This window comes from Cyprinus carpio, chromosome A16 (assembly GCF_018340385.1).
Source record: "Cyprinus carpio isolate SPL01 chromosome A16, ASM1834038v1, whole genome shotgun sequence".
Taxonomy (NCBI): Eukaryota; Metazoa; Chordata; class Actinopteri; order Cypriniformes; family Cyprinidae; genus Cyprinus; species Cyprinus carpio.
Window position 1 is genome coordinate 19,800,094 of NC_056587.1, and position 18,230 is coordinate 19,818,323.

Sequence of the window (18,230 nt, forward strand, 5' to 3'; positions counted from 1 at the left end):
CCATCAGGAATCAGATTTTCTAATCTTTTTCATCAGTAATTTCTCTGCTGAAATTGCACCCACCTCTGTTTATAGAAATAAAACCCAAAGCCTGCAAAAATCAGGGCAAAGAAAGGCACAAGAATTGCAACGGCCACAGAGCTGCTGTTGGTTCTGGGTGGAATCTCCGGGCTCCTGGTTGGCTCTATTATGTTCAGACCTGAATGATGTATGATGGGAAATAATCATTTCTAATAGAGTTACAGTACATCAATCTAGGAGACACGACTGAAAAAATCAAACAAAACAAAATAAATAAATAAACAGCTCATGTCAAGTGTCAAAGTAGCATAATTGTTCAAATAAAACTGGAGTACGAAGAGATCTGATTAATCTAAAGATACACGCAAGTGTGATTTATGTGTTACTACATAAATGAGTTATGCAAGATATTATGAAAGAGATATGAAAGATCTGCTCTTGCTATTATTAAATGGTACTGTGATTATGAGTGGATGATGTTGCTAGGTGTCTATAATAAGATTTTGCAATTCTTTAGTTATTTCAGAAGTAATATAATCTGGTGGCATACACTGCATATATTATACTGTATTATGATGTTATGTTATGTTTTGTTTTATGCTGTATGTTCTGTTCTGTTCTGTTCTGTTATATTATATTATGTTATGTTATGTTATGTTATGTTATGTTATGTTATGTTATATTATATTATATTATATTATACTGGGGCCAAACAGGAAATAATAAACAAGTTGCAAAAAACTTATAACAATATAACAATCAATAACTACTTTTTTTTTCTGAAATTTTGTTAGTCTTCATAACACAAAATCTTAAGAAATATTAGCTGTAGATATACCACTGATCCTCTAATATACAGGTGCATCTCAATAAATTAGAATGTCATGGAAAAGTTCATTTATTTCAGTAATTCAACTCAAATTGTGAAACTTGTGTATTAAATAAATTTTGGGTTTTTGTTAAATGTGAGCCAAAATCATCACAATTAAAAGAACCAAGGACTTAAACTACTTCATTCTGTGTGCATTGAATTGATTAAATACACAAGTTTCACAATTTGAGTTGAATTACTGAAATAAATGAACTTTTCCATGACATTCTAATTTATTGAGATGCACCTGTATTTTCCGACAAAATTTCCAAGGCATTTCAACAAAACCCTTTATTTTGTGAAAAACACAGTGATCAAAATGAGAGAACAGTAACCACTGTAGCATGCAAGATGATTACAACTAAAATTTTGAAGTGTTACAGCTGTCAGAAATTAGTAGAAAGCGTAGAGCCCCCTGCTTTGAGTGACTTTAGCACATCTGCGTCTGCAGGACAGCTGTAGTTTCTCACACTGCGCTGGTGTGATGTTTCCCATCAGACCCAAATAAATGAAACTTGCTCCCATCACTAAAGTGAACATTGGACCAGTTCTCCTCTCTCCACACGACATGCTCCTCAGCAAAAGTGAGCCTAACCTTTTGATTCTCTCTGCTGATGAGAGTCTTGGTCACTGTAGAGTGTGCTTTCAGTTCGACTTCTCTTAAACGTGCCGAGACAGATCCATACCCCGTTCAGGACTGAACTAGCGAGCAATTCCAGCTGCAGTGCTGAACCTATTCCCCACTGAGAGTCTCCGCATTGTCCTGTCTTCTCATTCGTCTTACGTGGATGACCAGACTTTTTGGGGGACTTGAATTAGTGTCATTGTAATGCTGCAGTATTCTAGAAACCACAGATTTGAATGACCAGCTTCTCTCACAGTGGCTGAAAGGGTCATTGCTTTAGCCTTCATCTGGAAAAATTTCTGGCGCAGGGTTTCAGTCACCTTAGAGTAGCCTACCATTTTGCAATCTCAGTGAAAATTGTAGGAATGCTGCCAATTAAATAGTGTTTGCCTTATAATTAAGGAAATTAGCACCAGGTGCCAAATTAACACCAATAACTTGGAGGTATCTTTAAGTGTTCTCTAATTGTGATCACAGTTGTTTTTCAAAAATCTTAAACTGTACTTCAGAATACAATTAATTTATTGTTATACAAATCTTAATATATATACATTTTTATAATTATTGCTTATTTGGCTGAACATAAAATCATAAATATCATTTATGACATTACTTAAATGTAGCATACCTTGTCTCTGTAGTCCAAATGGGCCGTAGTCTCTACCTTGTATAAAGCCTTGAAACAAGTATGTGTTTCCTTCATGGTCAGCAGAGACCTCGAGGAGAACAACAACACAGAGATGAACATCATGTTCTCTCAAATTCTGAATAGAGCGAATGTTCTGTGCAATATTACAGGATATTGCTCTCTACTGCTCTTTGAATACATGTTTTCTTTTACTGCAAAGTTTAAAAATAGACAGAGAAATGTTTTGTGAACGAGTACAACAGAGCACTATTGCACCTGAGAACAAATCTATGTTCTTTTATTACTTGGAGAACAAAAGTTTTCAGCTTAAACATACAGTATATTCAACCCATCAACCCATGGTACAAAAATTGTACTGTTCTCCTTAGTAATAAGAACAAAACTGGGGGGTTGAGCAAGACCATGAACCATGCAGCTTGTTGTTAGTTAGAAACTCTAATTAGTCCACACTTACAAAGCCATCCATGATCAAGGTTTCCTCAGTGATCTTGCTGTAGGTGCTCTTCACCAGAGCTCTCATGTGATAGAGCTGCAGCGTCAGACGAGCGTCTCGACTCTTGTAAACACCTGCGTTCAGACCACAAAACATTAAACATATCTTGTGTTGCATTCACTTGCATGCAGTGGCCTTTTCATTGAGTACACCTGCTCATTAATGCAACTGTACTGGGATTAAAATTTACAATAACAAAATTCTACATAAAAGTAGTCACAGGTGTGTAAACATTGGCTACTTTAAAACAGATTTGAATGTGGCTCATCTAATTAGAAGTCTGAACTGTCCGCTTAAAGCCCAGGACACACCAAGCCAACGGTCGGCCGTTTGCCATCGCCGGGCAGACAGCGAGCGATGGTCGGGGTAGTTTGTTTGGTGTGTTCCACTCGTCGGCTCTTGTTGGGCTCACATCGGCGGCAGTTTGCGAGACGTCGGGGCCGTCGGCGAGAGTGAGAGCTCTGATTGGATGTTCAGTTTAGCGAACAAGTCAGTGCCGAGAATTGAAGCAAAACAAGCATGTGAAGGAAGGTGGTACAGACAGAAGGCTGTTTAAATGTTACATGATCTTTCCCAATCATTCTAATAAGCGAATGTTTTCATAACAACATGAGCCGCTTAAAATGATTAAAGTTATCAACGTTACTGATATTAAAAATGATAAGCAAGTGCTGCTTTGTTTACATTTCGTATATCTGCATTTATCTCGTATATCTTTGTTTCGGTTTCTCCTTTTGAATGATGTATATATACTTTTAACAGCTGCTGATATGAACAGCTCGTTCCTCTCACGCATGCGCAGAACGCACGTGTTAGTTTGCCGTCGGCTGTAGTCTGTGTGGTGTGTTCCAGCGCAACTTTTTGGTCTGACGCTGCCGATACGAGGCGACAACCGTCTGCGTTTGTCAGCGCTACAGTAGTTCTTCGAAATTGGCTTGGTGTGTCCCGGCCTTTATAATATTAGTTTCACAGTTTTGTTTTTAGTTTTCAGCTCAAGTGTTTCATAACATGAAGATTTTGCATTGATGTCAGACTCATTCATTTGTTATGAATAATCTGATATTTTGGTTTGTGTCCAGTTGCCGCTTGCACAAGACGCATGAATTGCTGCCTTGGACTCTGTATATGGGTTGGAGGTGGTCTTATTCAAATAGCTAGCTATCTATTTAGAAAATGGCTGGCAAACACGGCAGAAATATAACTCTATGCTAAAAAAGTGAAATTTCATCCGATGTCCCCTTTTAGCACTAAAGGCACATATAACAGTAATTGACATTTTTCCTACAACTCCTGACATGAGCTGTTCTGTCTAACAGGTGAGCTTACACAGAGCAGAGGTTTGCTTACAGCAGGTTTATGCACTGCTAGAAGTGTTCATGACATGAGCTGTACTGTGCGGCGCTGCCATTATGGCTTCTTACCTGACAACAGCAGTTCTGAGTGCCTGTTAGTTAAAGTCACATTGACTTTCCCCGTAGTCACGTTAAAGCTAGTGATTGTCAAAGCCATAGGCTGCTTCACTCCTTTATACTCAAATGAACCTTTCCACACATACGTGGGCGAGAACACGTCGTCAGGAACTGCAACGAGAAGATTTAATGTGGCAGAAGAAGTTAAGAAGCCATTTACACTGCATTAGGTGCAATTAACACCTCCAACTCTTTTCGAAGGATCTCACTGTGAATGACCTCAGAGATCATTCTCTACTTTATCAGTGACATCAACAACGTTAATAAAGCAATATGCTGTACTAGAGACTCTAAAACTGTGATCCAAGCTGTAAAAAAAAACTTGCTACTTAAAGTTGTTATATTTCCTGGCAACTGTGTAGCCTACCGTTAAATAATGAACTATAATATATAATAATTAACAACAACAACATTATATGTGGATTTATAAATATATAATCAGATTTGTGTAATCATTTCTTATTTAGCATAATAAATATTTTTGAAATTATTAAATGTAGTATACATTTTCTCTGTAGTGCAAATGGCAATAGACTCTACCTTGCATAAAAATGTTTGTTATGAAAAATCCGGCTACAATGGCTACAATCAACTGTTTGACTACACACATTCTTCAAAATGTCTTTTGTGCTCAACAGCTGAAAGAAATTCATACAGGTTTAAAACAACTGATTTAAATGATGGTTGAAAAAATAATTTGAGTGAACTATCCCTTTAATACACAATAATGGAGATAGGCATGTACAAGCAGTGATTACTATTCATTTTACATTATTTTTGCAGCATTGTGAGACTCACCGTTGACTTTGGGACTCAATGTTCCTTGAACAGGCGTTATGACTTTTTCAGTTGTTTTCGAGCCAGCTGAAAGAAAAATGCATATCATTGCAACAACGAGTCACTGCATCTGAAATTGGTTTAAGAAAATCATTTCACACATGACTTCCCACATCATGCAAAGGAAACGGCATCAGTCGCTTTCTGCCCCCGCAAGACAAAAGAAACGGAAGAAAAGTCGCAGGCCACAAAGTTCAGGTGGAAAGCACATATCTGAATTCTGCACTGTGTGCTGTATTGATGGTGTGTTGCACTGCTTACCTCTACAAACGGGCACTTTCCCAGTCCAGGATCCATCCGGCCGGCACGCGCGATGCTCCGAGCCCCCAGTGAGTATGAAACCAGGCTGGCAGGAATAGAGCAGCGTGTAGCCAAAGGAGGGCAGGTCCATGCCCAGCACGTTGGCATGCGGAGGGGTCTTTGGTTGCTTACAGGAGTGGGCTGCATTAGGAGATATGCCAAGCAGTAAGCTCTAATGTTCTGATGCATGGGGAAATCTCATAAAAAACATATCCATTTAATGTTTCATTCCAAAAAGGAAATAAATAAAATATACTAGCAAGTATTGTAATACCGTTTTTTTTTTTTTTTTATAATTTAAATTTTTAAACAGTTGAAATAATTTAATATATTTTTAAACATATTTTTATATACAATACAATACAATAATATAATATAATATGTTATAATATTTAGAATAATTAATAATTTAAAAAAATATTTTTTATTTGTATACTAATTTTTTTTTTTTTTTTTTTTAGTTTGAAAAAACGTATTCAAAATTTTTAGGATGATTATGCAAAAATGATACAAACACAGAATACAAATGATTTTTGGAAGAAATATGACAGACAAGTTTTGAGAGACACAGTAACACTTACTAGAGCTGCTCATAATAATACATGCAACAGAGCTTGTCCATTCACGTGATATACTGCATGTCTGGTAAAGCAATATTTTTCATTTTCACATGGAATGACATGAATATGGAAAAAGAAAACTCCTGGAGGGTGAAATCAAAGTTGTACCATGACATGCAAATGGATGACTTGCCAAGAAAACCAGAAAACAAAATAACAGACATCTGGAAAAGATGAAGTACAATGCACACACACTCACACAAATCCAAAAAAACAAAACAACAAAACAGTCCAAGTAGGCGTCTGTTGTGGAGGTAAGCGAGAAGGACTCACGGATACATTCTGGTTGAGTGCCACTCCAGGTCAAATCTTGCTGGCACGTCCGTGTGGTGGAGCCCAGTAACAAGTGGCCCGTCTGACAGTGGAACTTCACTGTGCTGCCCACCTGAGGCACAGAGATAAGCCTGTCAGAGCGCCCACACATTTAAACAAACACACACACACAAATCTCTCCTCTCACACTCATACACACTGCTGGTGAAAATATAGTAGATATCAGGACTATTCAAGATTCAGGATTTAAGAATCATCTCCTGTTCAACTCATACAGTAAGTGTGATGATGATGTGATGAGTTTGAACTGAACTACAGTAAAGGTAAAGTCCATAAGAAAAGGAGGAAGTAGGCTAATAATTCCAGATATAATGGCTACAGAATAATAGCCAATTTTTATTCAAATCAGCTAAAACGAAGAGTCAGAACCATTCAAAAATTTGGCATCAGTAAGATATTAATGTATTATACTTATTTATATAACAAAGACTCTTATCTTCAACAAGGCTGCATTTATTCGATCAAAAATACAATAAAACAGCAACATTTTGAAACATTATTACCATTTACCAAATATGTGAAAATTTGAAAATATGTTTAAATGTTATTTATTCCTTTGATGTAAAGCTGAATCAGTGTCACATGATCCTTCAGAAATCATTCTAATATTTTTATGAAAAATGTGATGCATTTTATTTCAGGATTCTTTGATAAACAGAAATTTCATTAGAACAGGATTTATTTGAAATAGAAAACTTTTGTAACATTATACAAATTACTGTCACTTTGAAATTATTTAATGCATCCTTGCGGAAAATGTGAAAAAAAAAAAAACATTGACTGACCCCAAACATCTGAATGAGAGTGCATATAATATAATATAATATAATATAATATAATATAATATAATATAATATAATATAATATAATATAATATAATATAATATAATATAATATAATATAATAAATATATTCAAGGCGATTATTATAAGACAAACAAAGAATTAAATAAATAGAGAACTAAAAGTATGATATATATATAAATTACAAACACTGCCAACAAATAATCAATTTATACTAATTTCACTAAGTGTGTTTTTTAAAGCACATTCTGCATTCTGTTTAGAAGCTCAATTCAAATTAAAGAATTAAATAACAAATCAAAAAGTATTCTCTCATTTCAGTTTTGAATGCCACACACTCTCCTCACATTTATTTTAGCTGATTACCCCTATATACTTTAGTCTTACTTATTTCCGTTTTGTTTGTTTGTTTTTGTGTTGTAAGGAAAACCAGCCTTCATGTGAAGGAACTCCTGTATAAACAGGAGAGATAATTCTCAGCGTTATAGCAACCGAACATGCACATGTTGAGGAGGGGAAGCGGAGTCTGTGAGTCCTGCTGAGATGAAAGGCTCAAAACTCTGGAACATTAGATTTCATTACACCACACACTTCTAAAGGAATCGGTGACAACAGCAGCCCGACTGACACAAACAAGACGCGGAGAGGCCTGTGTTCACAGAGAGCCAGCCGAGAGGACCGGCTTTTATTTTGCCCTTCAAAGAGATCATTCCTCAAGGCATGAGTGATCCAAAGCAAACTCAACAGACAAACCTTTTCATATTAGACCCGTCGACTATAGATGCTGGCGCTAACAGCCGTCTTTTGAGATCATTGCTATTGGCAGTGCATAACTGACGGCTCCAAAATCTATTGACATTTTTTGGCTATGGATAATGCATATTTGTTGTTGTCATTCATACTTAGTATTAATATTGCAATTAATAAAATAAAAAAGATTTTATAAAAAAATAAATAAAATAAAATAAGCAACACTTGTGCCAGTGCTTATACTTTTTTTGTGGTTGAAAAAAAAAAAATTATGATTTTTTTTTAAACCAACATTCATTCCAATAGTATGTTTCAGGCTTAAATTGACTGTCTCATACATGTCACTCGCTCTGCTGTGTTGATATCAGCATTGGTTATTGAGAAATCCAATCGAGTTGACCAATTCTACCACCGATCTGATATTATGTTGGGCAAAGTTGGCTATGGATGCCCAATTCATATTAAATGCCCAATTCATTTTTCAATTCTCTTGCCCCTCTGAGGAAAAAACAACGGAGTCTGAAGAGCCATTAAAGCACCGGCAGAGGCGTTCGGGCAAATATAGTGAGTGTTTGAAGAGTAAACTCTCCCCAGACATTAAGAGCTGAATGCGAGAGACAGTCGCACATCCTAAAACTGCCCCGGGCACTTCAAACAGCATTTGACTGAATCAACTTGACAATAAATCAATTGTGCTTATAAAGACAGGGCAGTCTAGAAAGATGGCAATACCTCGCCAGAGACCCGCATTGACGTGTACTCAAACGAAGGGTCTCTCTGAAACATCTCTCTGATGTGGCATTAACGCCTTCAGATCATACTGTCACTGGGCGAGCGAATCTCCTTTTGTCTCAGCAATGATGGAAAATATGATTTTCAATTCTTCATAAGCACATTGTGCCATTTGAAAAGGCCGTTTTTGCACTTGAAGATAAAAGTGGCCTACAACTGACAGAAATGGGCCTTTTGAACTGCCTTATACTTATTCTCATCATAATGGCTTTGATACGAGAGTTCTAGATAGTCTGAGAGCATCGCTCGCTGCTCAATTTCTTCTTACCTTAAAGCCCAGACTGCTGTTTAGAGAGCCGTACTCCGGAGTGCCGGGATTGTCGCACATCGTCCGAGTCGATTCTGCGGTAAAAGCAGAATGACACATTGTTATTTGTATAATTGGATTAGGAAAAGCAGATGCAGTCATTGATGTAATGGCAGTGACCCGTAGTAGCAGGTCATAATGTTCACTTTTCATCGTAGATCAAAGCTGGAGTGGATATTATGGTCATTACTGGTTTAGCAGTGTTCGCTGATGAGGTTAAAATATTCTTTTGAGAACAGAAGATGGTGTACCTATGCAGCGCGGCTGTGTCCCGCTCCATGTGCCGTCTGCTTGACAGGTGCGTGTAGAGGAGCCCACCAGCACGTAGGGGGCGCTGCAGCTGTACGTGACCTCGGCTTTGAAGATGAAGCTCTGACCTTCTCGTCTGATGCGCAAAGGTAACCCGGGGTCACCGCAGAACTTGGCTGTAAAGGTAGTTCAAGTGAAATTTGCCATTAACAGCCCATTTGATTTACATACATCCACTTTTCTGAGTGGAATATGTTATTTAATTAGAGAAAAGGTTACTTTTATTAACTGGAAATGCACTGCAAATGTTTTGGTTTCTCTATCAGACTTATTATCGCTTACTTTAAAACTCATTCTTTTTAATTGAAATAAAATAAAATTATAAAATATAATAAAAAAATAAACAAACATATAAAACATTCAATGGAAACTAAATGAAAATGTGAAAATGAGAAAAAATTTAAATACATTTATGCTAAATAAAATAAAATAATAAATAAAATATTATATATAATATTAGATTAAAAATGTAAACTAAATGAAAATGAGAAATGTTTCCTTAAACTTATTTTTTTAACTTAAAATAAGTTTACGTTGAAACACTCACTGCAAATGTTCTAGTTGTCTCAACTATTATTGTTAACCTAAACTACAATTATAATTGTTTTTTATAAAATAAAAAATAAATAAAATAAAAATAAAATAAAATAAAATACTTCTGCCAGTATTGAGAATGTTTTACAAAATAAAAATAAAATATTTTTTTTGCCATAAAAAATGTGTGTGATCATAATAAAATACAAATAAAATAAACTTTTTTTAACACGTATGTTAGCAACCAGTACTGTTGATGTTTTGTGGTTGTAATAGAATAAAGAAAAATAAAGTAAAATAAAATAAAACAAAAAGTAAAATAAAATAAAATGAATTAAACTACAAATTTGAGCAACACTTGTGCTAGGAAACATGATCAATATCGATTTAATTGTAACTTTAATAAGCCATTTTTTATTAAATGCATCTAACAAGCATTTGATTAGCAGGATTCTGTTTCTGATTATTTCTTCTCACAAAATGTTTTGCTTCTGAAACCCACAAGCCTGATCCCATCACAGCCCCTGTCAAGGAAAATCCGGTCTGATAACCTTGCTTTCTGAATGATTTATCTGCTAGTAACCCGACCTGACCCTCAAAACAAACTCCTGAGGTGGACCACGGGCCGAGCAGGAGACATATACTGCTTAAAAATACATGCCGTTCGAGTTCAGCACACAGTCAATTATTAACCAGGCAGGTCTTAAGTTCTGGAGGAAATCTCTGCATATGATTTGAAAAACTCAGTGTTGGTTTTTATTTTTACATTTTGAGCTCAAAGGCATTTTCTTGTACATACACACCCATACAGTACACATGCACTTTCATTATTCAGCTGCAATACACTATAAATCGAATGTAAACAGCTAGACAGTTATTGGCAGACTTCGGTTTCACAATACAAAAGAACGGAAAACAGCTTTGAGAGCGCATAAGACAGACAGACCCAAAATGAAACCTATTTCCACAGTTGATATGTCATGATTTCAGCAGGGCAAAAGAGTTTGACATACAGTGTAAATTGCAGCAAAGCTCTGTAGGCTACGTGGTATTTAAAGATCACAAGTCGAGAGGCGAATTTTCGTGCCCCACGAGTGCAGAGGTTGGCTCACCTGAATGTAAATCGGAGTAATTATCCCTCTTTAAAAATGAAGCTGAAGGCCAAAGGGGGCACGGCAGCTGACATGATCTGTGATGAATAATCACAGCCCACCGGCTCTGAGTGTGACCACATGGACTCTGTCCACCGCAGCGCTTAATCAAAGGCAGCAGATTGCATTGCACAGCATCTGTATGCTGACGTTTAATGCACGTCAACTCCGATGGCCATCAGCCATTTGCTAAAGCAGTTTTAAACGGCAGATCAGTCGGTCTGTGGCCGTGGGGATCAGGCTTTCTTGGCAGTGCTTTGATGCATAAAGCCTTTGCAGACTGCTGTGATAAAACAAGATCACCCTGTCGCATTTTCCACAAGATACCTGAAGGAGAACTGTCAAGGTATCTGCCCTTCAAAAGCGTTATCCAAATACCAAATACGTGATTTTGATCATTAATATTCACTTATTTCCAAACACAGTGAGTTTTTGGACAGTAGTTACACTTGCATGCATGTCATTGCATTATTGAGAATGTTTTTTTTTTTCTTTTCGTAATGAAATTAAATACAAATGAAATTAAATAATAAATCTAAGCACAACAAACACACAAACAAATCAATAAATAATACTCAACTCAACATTATTTCTAAAGCACTTTCAAAACCACAGAGCAGAACAAAGTGCTGTACAAAAGAAGATAAAAGATAAATGAACATAAAATCAATAAAAACAAAAGCTTGTTCCAGTACTGAGAATCTTTTGTGTTTGTAATAAAATAAAGCAAAATTAAGTAAAATAAAAAAAAAAAACAGTCTTTATTTTATTCAATAAAATAAAATGTAAAATAATATATTTTAGCAACCAGTAATGAGAATGTTTTTTTTTTGTTATAAATTTGTTATATTGTTATAAAAATATAAAGAAAAATAAATTAAATTAAAATAATAATTTTATAATAATATTTTTAAAATAGCAACATTTAGGCCAGTACTGAGAATGTAATAAAACAAAGATTAAATGAAATGAAATGAAATGAAATGAAATGAAATGAAATGAAATTAAATTAAATTAAATTAAATTAAAATCTTTGAGCAACACCCTTAACACCCATATAAAAACACTTTAATGCATTTTGTACTTTGACCAGGTGTATTCTTTGCACTGAAAGTGTGACAGGCCAGTGATGGATAATGATGCAAATATGCACAACACATAAACACTTATTAGCATTATATATTCCACATGCAACGGCAGGCCTCGGAGGCTAAAGGTGGCACCGCGACAAAAGAATCTGTGATGTTTTTACAGTGCAGGCAGCCCATTCTCATCTGACTGCTGTATTTTTTTTTCTTTCAGTGAAAAAATTATTTTAACAGCTCTAGGCTAGAGCAAGTTATGCATAATAATCAGAACTGGAGAACCCAGTCAGGCCCTGTGTCAGAAAAAAAGTTCCTTGATGAATAATACAATGCTTTGGAGAAGCAACAAACAGCACACAACAAAAAGCAAATCTGAATTTCACACCGCAGCTCGGTGCAGATGGCCAAATGTACAACGCTGCACTGGTGTGTTTACAGTGTGCTAACCACATTAACCTGATGAAATATAGCCATTAATCTTCTGATGAGCAGATTCCATGCTTTAATATTCAGCACTTTCCATGAATACAGTACAATTTGGTGTTACAAAATTTATTGTTACGCATTAGAGGTGCAAATACAACATTCTTTGGTTGCTGTTACATACTGTAAGATAAACTATAAAATTTACCAAGAACAAATATTATGGGAAAACTTTTTACTTAAAGTTTATCAAAAAAACAAAAACAAAACAACAACAACAACAACAACAACAACACTTTTATTTGCATATTATGTCAGTCAAAAGATTATAATCTTTTGAATATGTTTTAAGATTTTTCTCTTATGCTGACCAAAGTTACATTTGATCAAAAATACCAAAAAACCAACAACAGTAATATTGTGAAATATTAATATAATTTCAAATAAATGTTTTCTATTTGAATATATTTTAAAATTTAATTATATCAAATAATTATATATAATTATATGATTGTATAAATTGTAAATAGATGAATAAAAAAAATTGAATTTTTTTTTCCTGTAATTTAAGAAATAAGTTAATGAATACGTACAAACCAACATTTTGTCTCTTAATAAAATTAATAATAATAATAATAAATAAAATACATAAAATATATAAAATATGGATTAAATAGTTATAAATACAAAAATAAATGTTTATTTAAATAAATGAATAAATAAAAGACACAAATCAGGGTTTTAAATTTGTCCCAAAAATGATAAGCTTTTAAAATTAATAATATCAATAATATCTAATATTTACTTTGACCACCTAACTAAATAAAATAAAAGTAAAATGTTTATTGAAATATTTATAAATTCTAAAATAAATGTTTATTTAATGCAGTAAACACACACACACACACACACACACACACACACACACACACACACACACACACACACACACACAATAACACGTGTCCCAAAATTATAAGCCCTTAGTTTCGGTTCTTATTTTATACCCTATTCATGGAAGTTGCAACGCAGTGTTGAATTGGATCTATGGGACGAGGCTTTAATTTCTGAGCTGCCATTTGTCTATGATCTGTGTGCTTCGAAGCGCACATTAACACAGCTCTAATCTTGTAGCTCTGGCAGAGTCCTGAAAGAATGAATTACGATTTATGCCTTATCAGCACTAAAAAGTGACAATCTGGAATTTCTACCACCTTATCTACGGCCTGTGCACAGGGCACGTTTCAACACCGTCTTAAAGGTTGCTGTTGACCGGCAAACACAGATACGACATTGTATGGGAACAAAACACACCGCATTAGATGGGACCCAGCTGGAAAAAACATTACTGTCTGACAAAGAATTCATTCATGCGAAAAATCCTGCCTTCCAAAGTACATTTGGAAAGTTTGTGGCTGTTAATGAGGAAGAAATGAATGAGCTGTTTACTTTAAAATAGCATGTTTGCTAGAATTCAACCAAAACTTTATGAAACTGGGATTAAGCAAGAGACTTTGTGCTGCATGCCATTTATTGTTTCTCTCCATTGTGAATGTAATGAAAGCATCAGTGTATGGATATCTGCCATCTGAACGGCGAGAAATGCCATGAAGTCATCAGAAAATGAAATGCTAATTACAGTCTCCCCCAGCTGACACTGTTCTGTTTAGGAGGAGATTGCTTTTCTTTATGGATCATAGAGGATTGTTGGTTATGGATGACGAAAGCAAGCCTGTTTGCATTTATGAACGACAGAATTGTGCAAAAAGCTCTCACAAATAAAAGCTTATAAGCGTGCTGGTATCAGAGTTATTCAGCGTGTACCTTTGTGCTGGTAAAAATGCTTTTTTCATCTCATTTCATACATCATTTGCATCTGACATGCAACAACATTCAAAATATTTCAGATTCTTGACTCTTGCCAATTCCCACCACAAATGAGTTTTATACAAATATAGTTTGACATATGTCTATCAGTTATGTATGTACACACACCCACACACACACACACACACACATTATTACTATAATATTAGAGGTTAAAATAAGCAACAGAGCTGACAAAATTGACATTATTTGAGAGCTGAGACTTTGTTTCCTGTCAGAAGTAACAAAGCACAAAGCTCTCTGTGATTATAGGATAGGATGCGAGCTACAAATAATGTTAAATGTATTAAAACCGTGGACCTGGCAACCCTGAACCACTGGTCAGATAGAAACTGTCAATGGCACAATTTTTTGTGAATTACATTGTTAATGCATTACTATTGTGTTAACTTTGACAGCCCTATATTGAGACATTTGAAGTCTGACACTTTTTTGCGTGCCACTTTGCATGACAGGATACTATATGTGTGTGTGAAAATCCACCAGAAATAGTAACGCATGTTTGTAATTCATAGTAATACTTCATTTGACACACTGCAATTTGGAATACACTTTTTTAGGATGAATGGCATATGAAATGGGACTGTGCATTTTCATTTATCAGCATTTGCATCTATTTCATATGCATCATAATATCTGGACAGCTCTCTGTTCTCATTTATAATATCAAGATCTCGCTGCTTCATGAAAAGATGCTGTAAGTGAACAGTTTTTGCATCAGTATGCACCTGACAGATATCACTGAAATAGGTGTCGTGAGAAATCACACGCGTCTCTCTGTGACCTAGACTCCGTAAACAGCTAAATATTGTCAAGAGAGTGACTCATGCTTTTTAGCATGCTAAAAACACTAGCCAATCAGAATTGCTCTCTGCACGTTCAGGTTCAGATTCAAATACAGAATAAACATAAGCCTCTCTCTGTTAATTTATTGCAATATATTGTATTAAAATTCAAGGTTTAACCTGCATGATCTTGGAAATAAGCTTCATGTTTTTTTAAGTCTGTGTGGCATCAGTGTTATTTCTTTGAGTAAGTTATGAGGTATGTCTTTTATTTCCTGACTGAACAACATCTATTTCAGACTCACCAAGTTGGTGCAAATTCTATTTTACTAGAATTACAGTTTACACAAGAGTTAAGTATTAACAAATGAGATTTGAGCGATATGGCAGAAAGGAAGATTATCAGTGAAAAATGGCTTAAATTTCAATCTCTTCTGCACATTAACTGTCATATGACTTCAGAAGACTTCAAATTAAACATCCAAGATGTTTAGAGCACTTCAACGGTGCTTTTAATGCTTTGTTCTCTATGAAGCTTAACAGAATAAATCAAATACGGATAAAAGTGGGGATAAAAGGAGCCCGGACAAGAGAAAGAAATGTTTAGAAAAGGTTTAGAACATAATTGTCATTTTATGGGGGTCTACTGCTTTCAGGTAAAAGCATCAGTATACTCACGTAGGCACAGAGGAACCTCTCCGCTCCAGGAGCCGTTGCCGACACATGTGAGGACAGCGGGGAAGGACAGTTCGTATCCCATCAGGCAGCGGTAACTCACGCTGGTGCCCCACTCAAACACAGAGCCCTCCACCTCACCGTTAGACACGCTGGGCGGAGGAGCGCAGGTCACCGCTGGAAGAGACAAACACATGGAGAGAGATCAGAATTCATTAAGAATGCATGACAGCACAGCAACCGTGTCATTCATTTGTGCTGCCGGTGTTTTTTTTCACAGGGCGATTCAATAGAGGAATTATGCAAATTAGGTAAGCCCACAAATGTGATCGCAAAATTGAGGTTGTTCGGTCAATCTGATCTTTTTTTAAAGGCCTGTTATGCTCACCAAGGCTGCATTTATTTGATTAAAAATACAATAAAAACAGAAATATTGTGAAATATTACAATTTAAAATAACTGTTATCTATGTGAATATATTTTAACATGTAATTTATTTCTGTGATGCAAAGCTGAATTTTCAGCATCATTACTCCAGTTTTCAGTGTCACATGATCCTTCAGAAATCATTCTAATATGCTGATTTGCAGCTCAAGAAACTATTATTATTATCTATTTCGAAAACAGTTATGCTGCTTAATATTGTTGTGAAAAATGTGACGATTTTTTTAGAACATTTTGACCATTGCTGCTCTTGTCACACTCTAGACAACATTAAGCGGTCTCTATTATAGACTTTTTGAGCAAAATTTAAACAGTATTATGAAACACAACTCATGAAACAGCAATAATGTGAAAAAAAAAAAAACGTCCAAATGTATCCAACCTAACCTCGGACCAACCTAACAGTCTTGTACTGAGAGAGTTCAACCTTTCTAAAGTCAACCTTTATTCTATAGTTAACTCTAGCCAGAATGTGTGCCAATGTGGTTTCATTTGTGGTTTACTTGTCTATCCAACAGATAAAAAAAAAAAAAAAAAAAATACAGGCAGTTATATTCACAAACATGTCCCCATTTCAGACGGTTTCCCAAGGCATTTCTATCCAAAATACAAAACCACCAGACGAAACACACATTTCCACTGAGCACAAGACAGTAATAAATGAACTTAATCTTAATAAATATTAATCTAATAAATACTGCACAAAAACAATATCATATTTCATATGCATGGTTGCTCAAGCACACTTTCATCATGGTGTCTACATTAAGACTCTATTGTTTCATTTGTTCCCAATGAGCAGGAATTTGATTCATTCATATTCATTTCATTAAACCGCCAACTTTAATAACCCCATGTAATGAATTAATATGATGTTTGGATTTTAAAACATTTGAATGTCTATCAAACACTTGAGAGTTCAAATAAATGTTCATTTTGAATCGTCCCACAGTGTTAGTACTTAGTTGCTAGCTGTACAACATCACACACACAAATTATCTGACTACAATTACTGCTGTCAGGATCACTAGAAAACACAATAAATGTTAATACACCACCTGTTTTCACACCAACAATGCCAACCAAATAGTTCTAAATAGCAAAACACTGCAAACTAAATCAAGTTCACCATTCACTTTTTATATCTCGACATATCATAGAAGGAAAAGGCCAACCAAACTTCCTTGTGTTGTGTCAGTGTCAGGTGACATTGAATCCTGATCTGTATTTTGAGGCCCTGGCCAAGATTTAATATTTTGTACACCGTCTTGAAAGCCTATCACTGAAGTAAGGAAGGTTTTTTTTTCTCTAGTTTTTCTACAGTGAAGGACTATGTTCCACTTCAACATCATATAATAAAGCACAAACACTACATTCAATAAATCATTGATGATCACCCCAGCAGCTTCAAGTGTTATTTACAAAGGGTGACTAAAACACAGGGTTTTTACAGCACTTTTGCTTGTTTTCAAGGTGTTAAGAGGTGTGGAAGAGGCTGGTTAAGCACAACATTAGCTGGAAACTGTAGTGCAGGTATCACCTCAGGGCTGAGATTCATCTTTTGCAACCTGCAACTGTTGCATCATTTTTATTTGAACTTTCAGGGCAGACTTCACTGCCGTTGTGTGTATGGATCGAGTGTTAAATCCATGCAAATGTTTATCTACAAATAACATGCTAGGACTTCCTGCATTGGCGAAATCAACAGAAGTCAGCAAACGTCTGCAGGGCCAATCAAAAGATGTTTTAAATTGCAAATCTCGAATGGCAATAAAGGACGCAGAAGGAGAATATGAAAAACTTGTGGGCTGATATTCTGACAGTGTTGCAGAGCAGTCGGTGGGGAGCAGCTGGGGTTTGGATGGTGTATGAATAAATGATGAGATGTTTTGGAAAGCAAGTGCCCCCAAAAAAACCTCTAAAAAGGATGTGCAGGAGTCCCGATCCTATTGTTCATTTGTAAATCTACCAATGCAAAACTGATAAATTAGACTCAAAGGTCAATTACTTGTCCATTAGTTCATCGAACAGCCATCAGCTTTCATTAAAGGCACAGTTTTTACTTAA

The 18,230-nt window shown here is 35.5% G+C and overlaps 1 protein-coding gene across 3 annotated transcripts in view; it reads right to left on the minus strand.

The window, feature by feature from the left end:
* csmd3a (CUB and Sushi multiple domains 3a) overlaps positions 1–18,230 on the minus strand; it is a 227,044-nt gene that overhangs the window by 1,716 nt on the left and 207,098 nt on the right. For all 3 annotated transcript variants that reach the window (XM_042773196.1, XM_042773197.1, XM_042773195.1), the window contains exons 60-69: positions 15,723–15,896; positions 9,122–9,295; positions 8,832–8,905; positions 6,159–6,270; positions 5,227–5,406; positions 4,927–4,992; positions 4,081–4,239; positions 2,621–2,733; positions 2,146–2,233; positions 64–199 (exon numbers count right to left, since the gene is read on the minus strand). In XM_042773196.1, the coding sequence (XP_042629130.1) occupies positions 64–199; positions 2,146–2,233; positions 2,621–2,733; positions 4,081–4,239; positions 4,927–4,992; positions 5,227–5,406; positions 6,159–6,270; positions 8,832–8,905; positions 9,122–9,295; positions 15,723–15,896 (1,276 nt within the window). The remainder of the gene's footprint in view (positions 1–63; positions 200–2,145; positions 2,234–2,620; positions 2,734–4,080; positions 4,240–4,926; positions 4,993–5,226; positions 5,407–6,158; positions 6,271–8,831; positions 8,906–9,121; positions 9,296–15,722; positions 15,897–18,230) is intronic.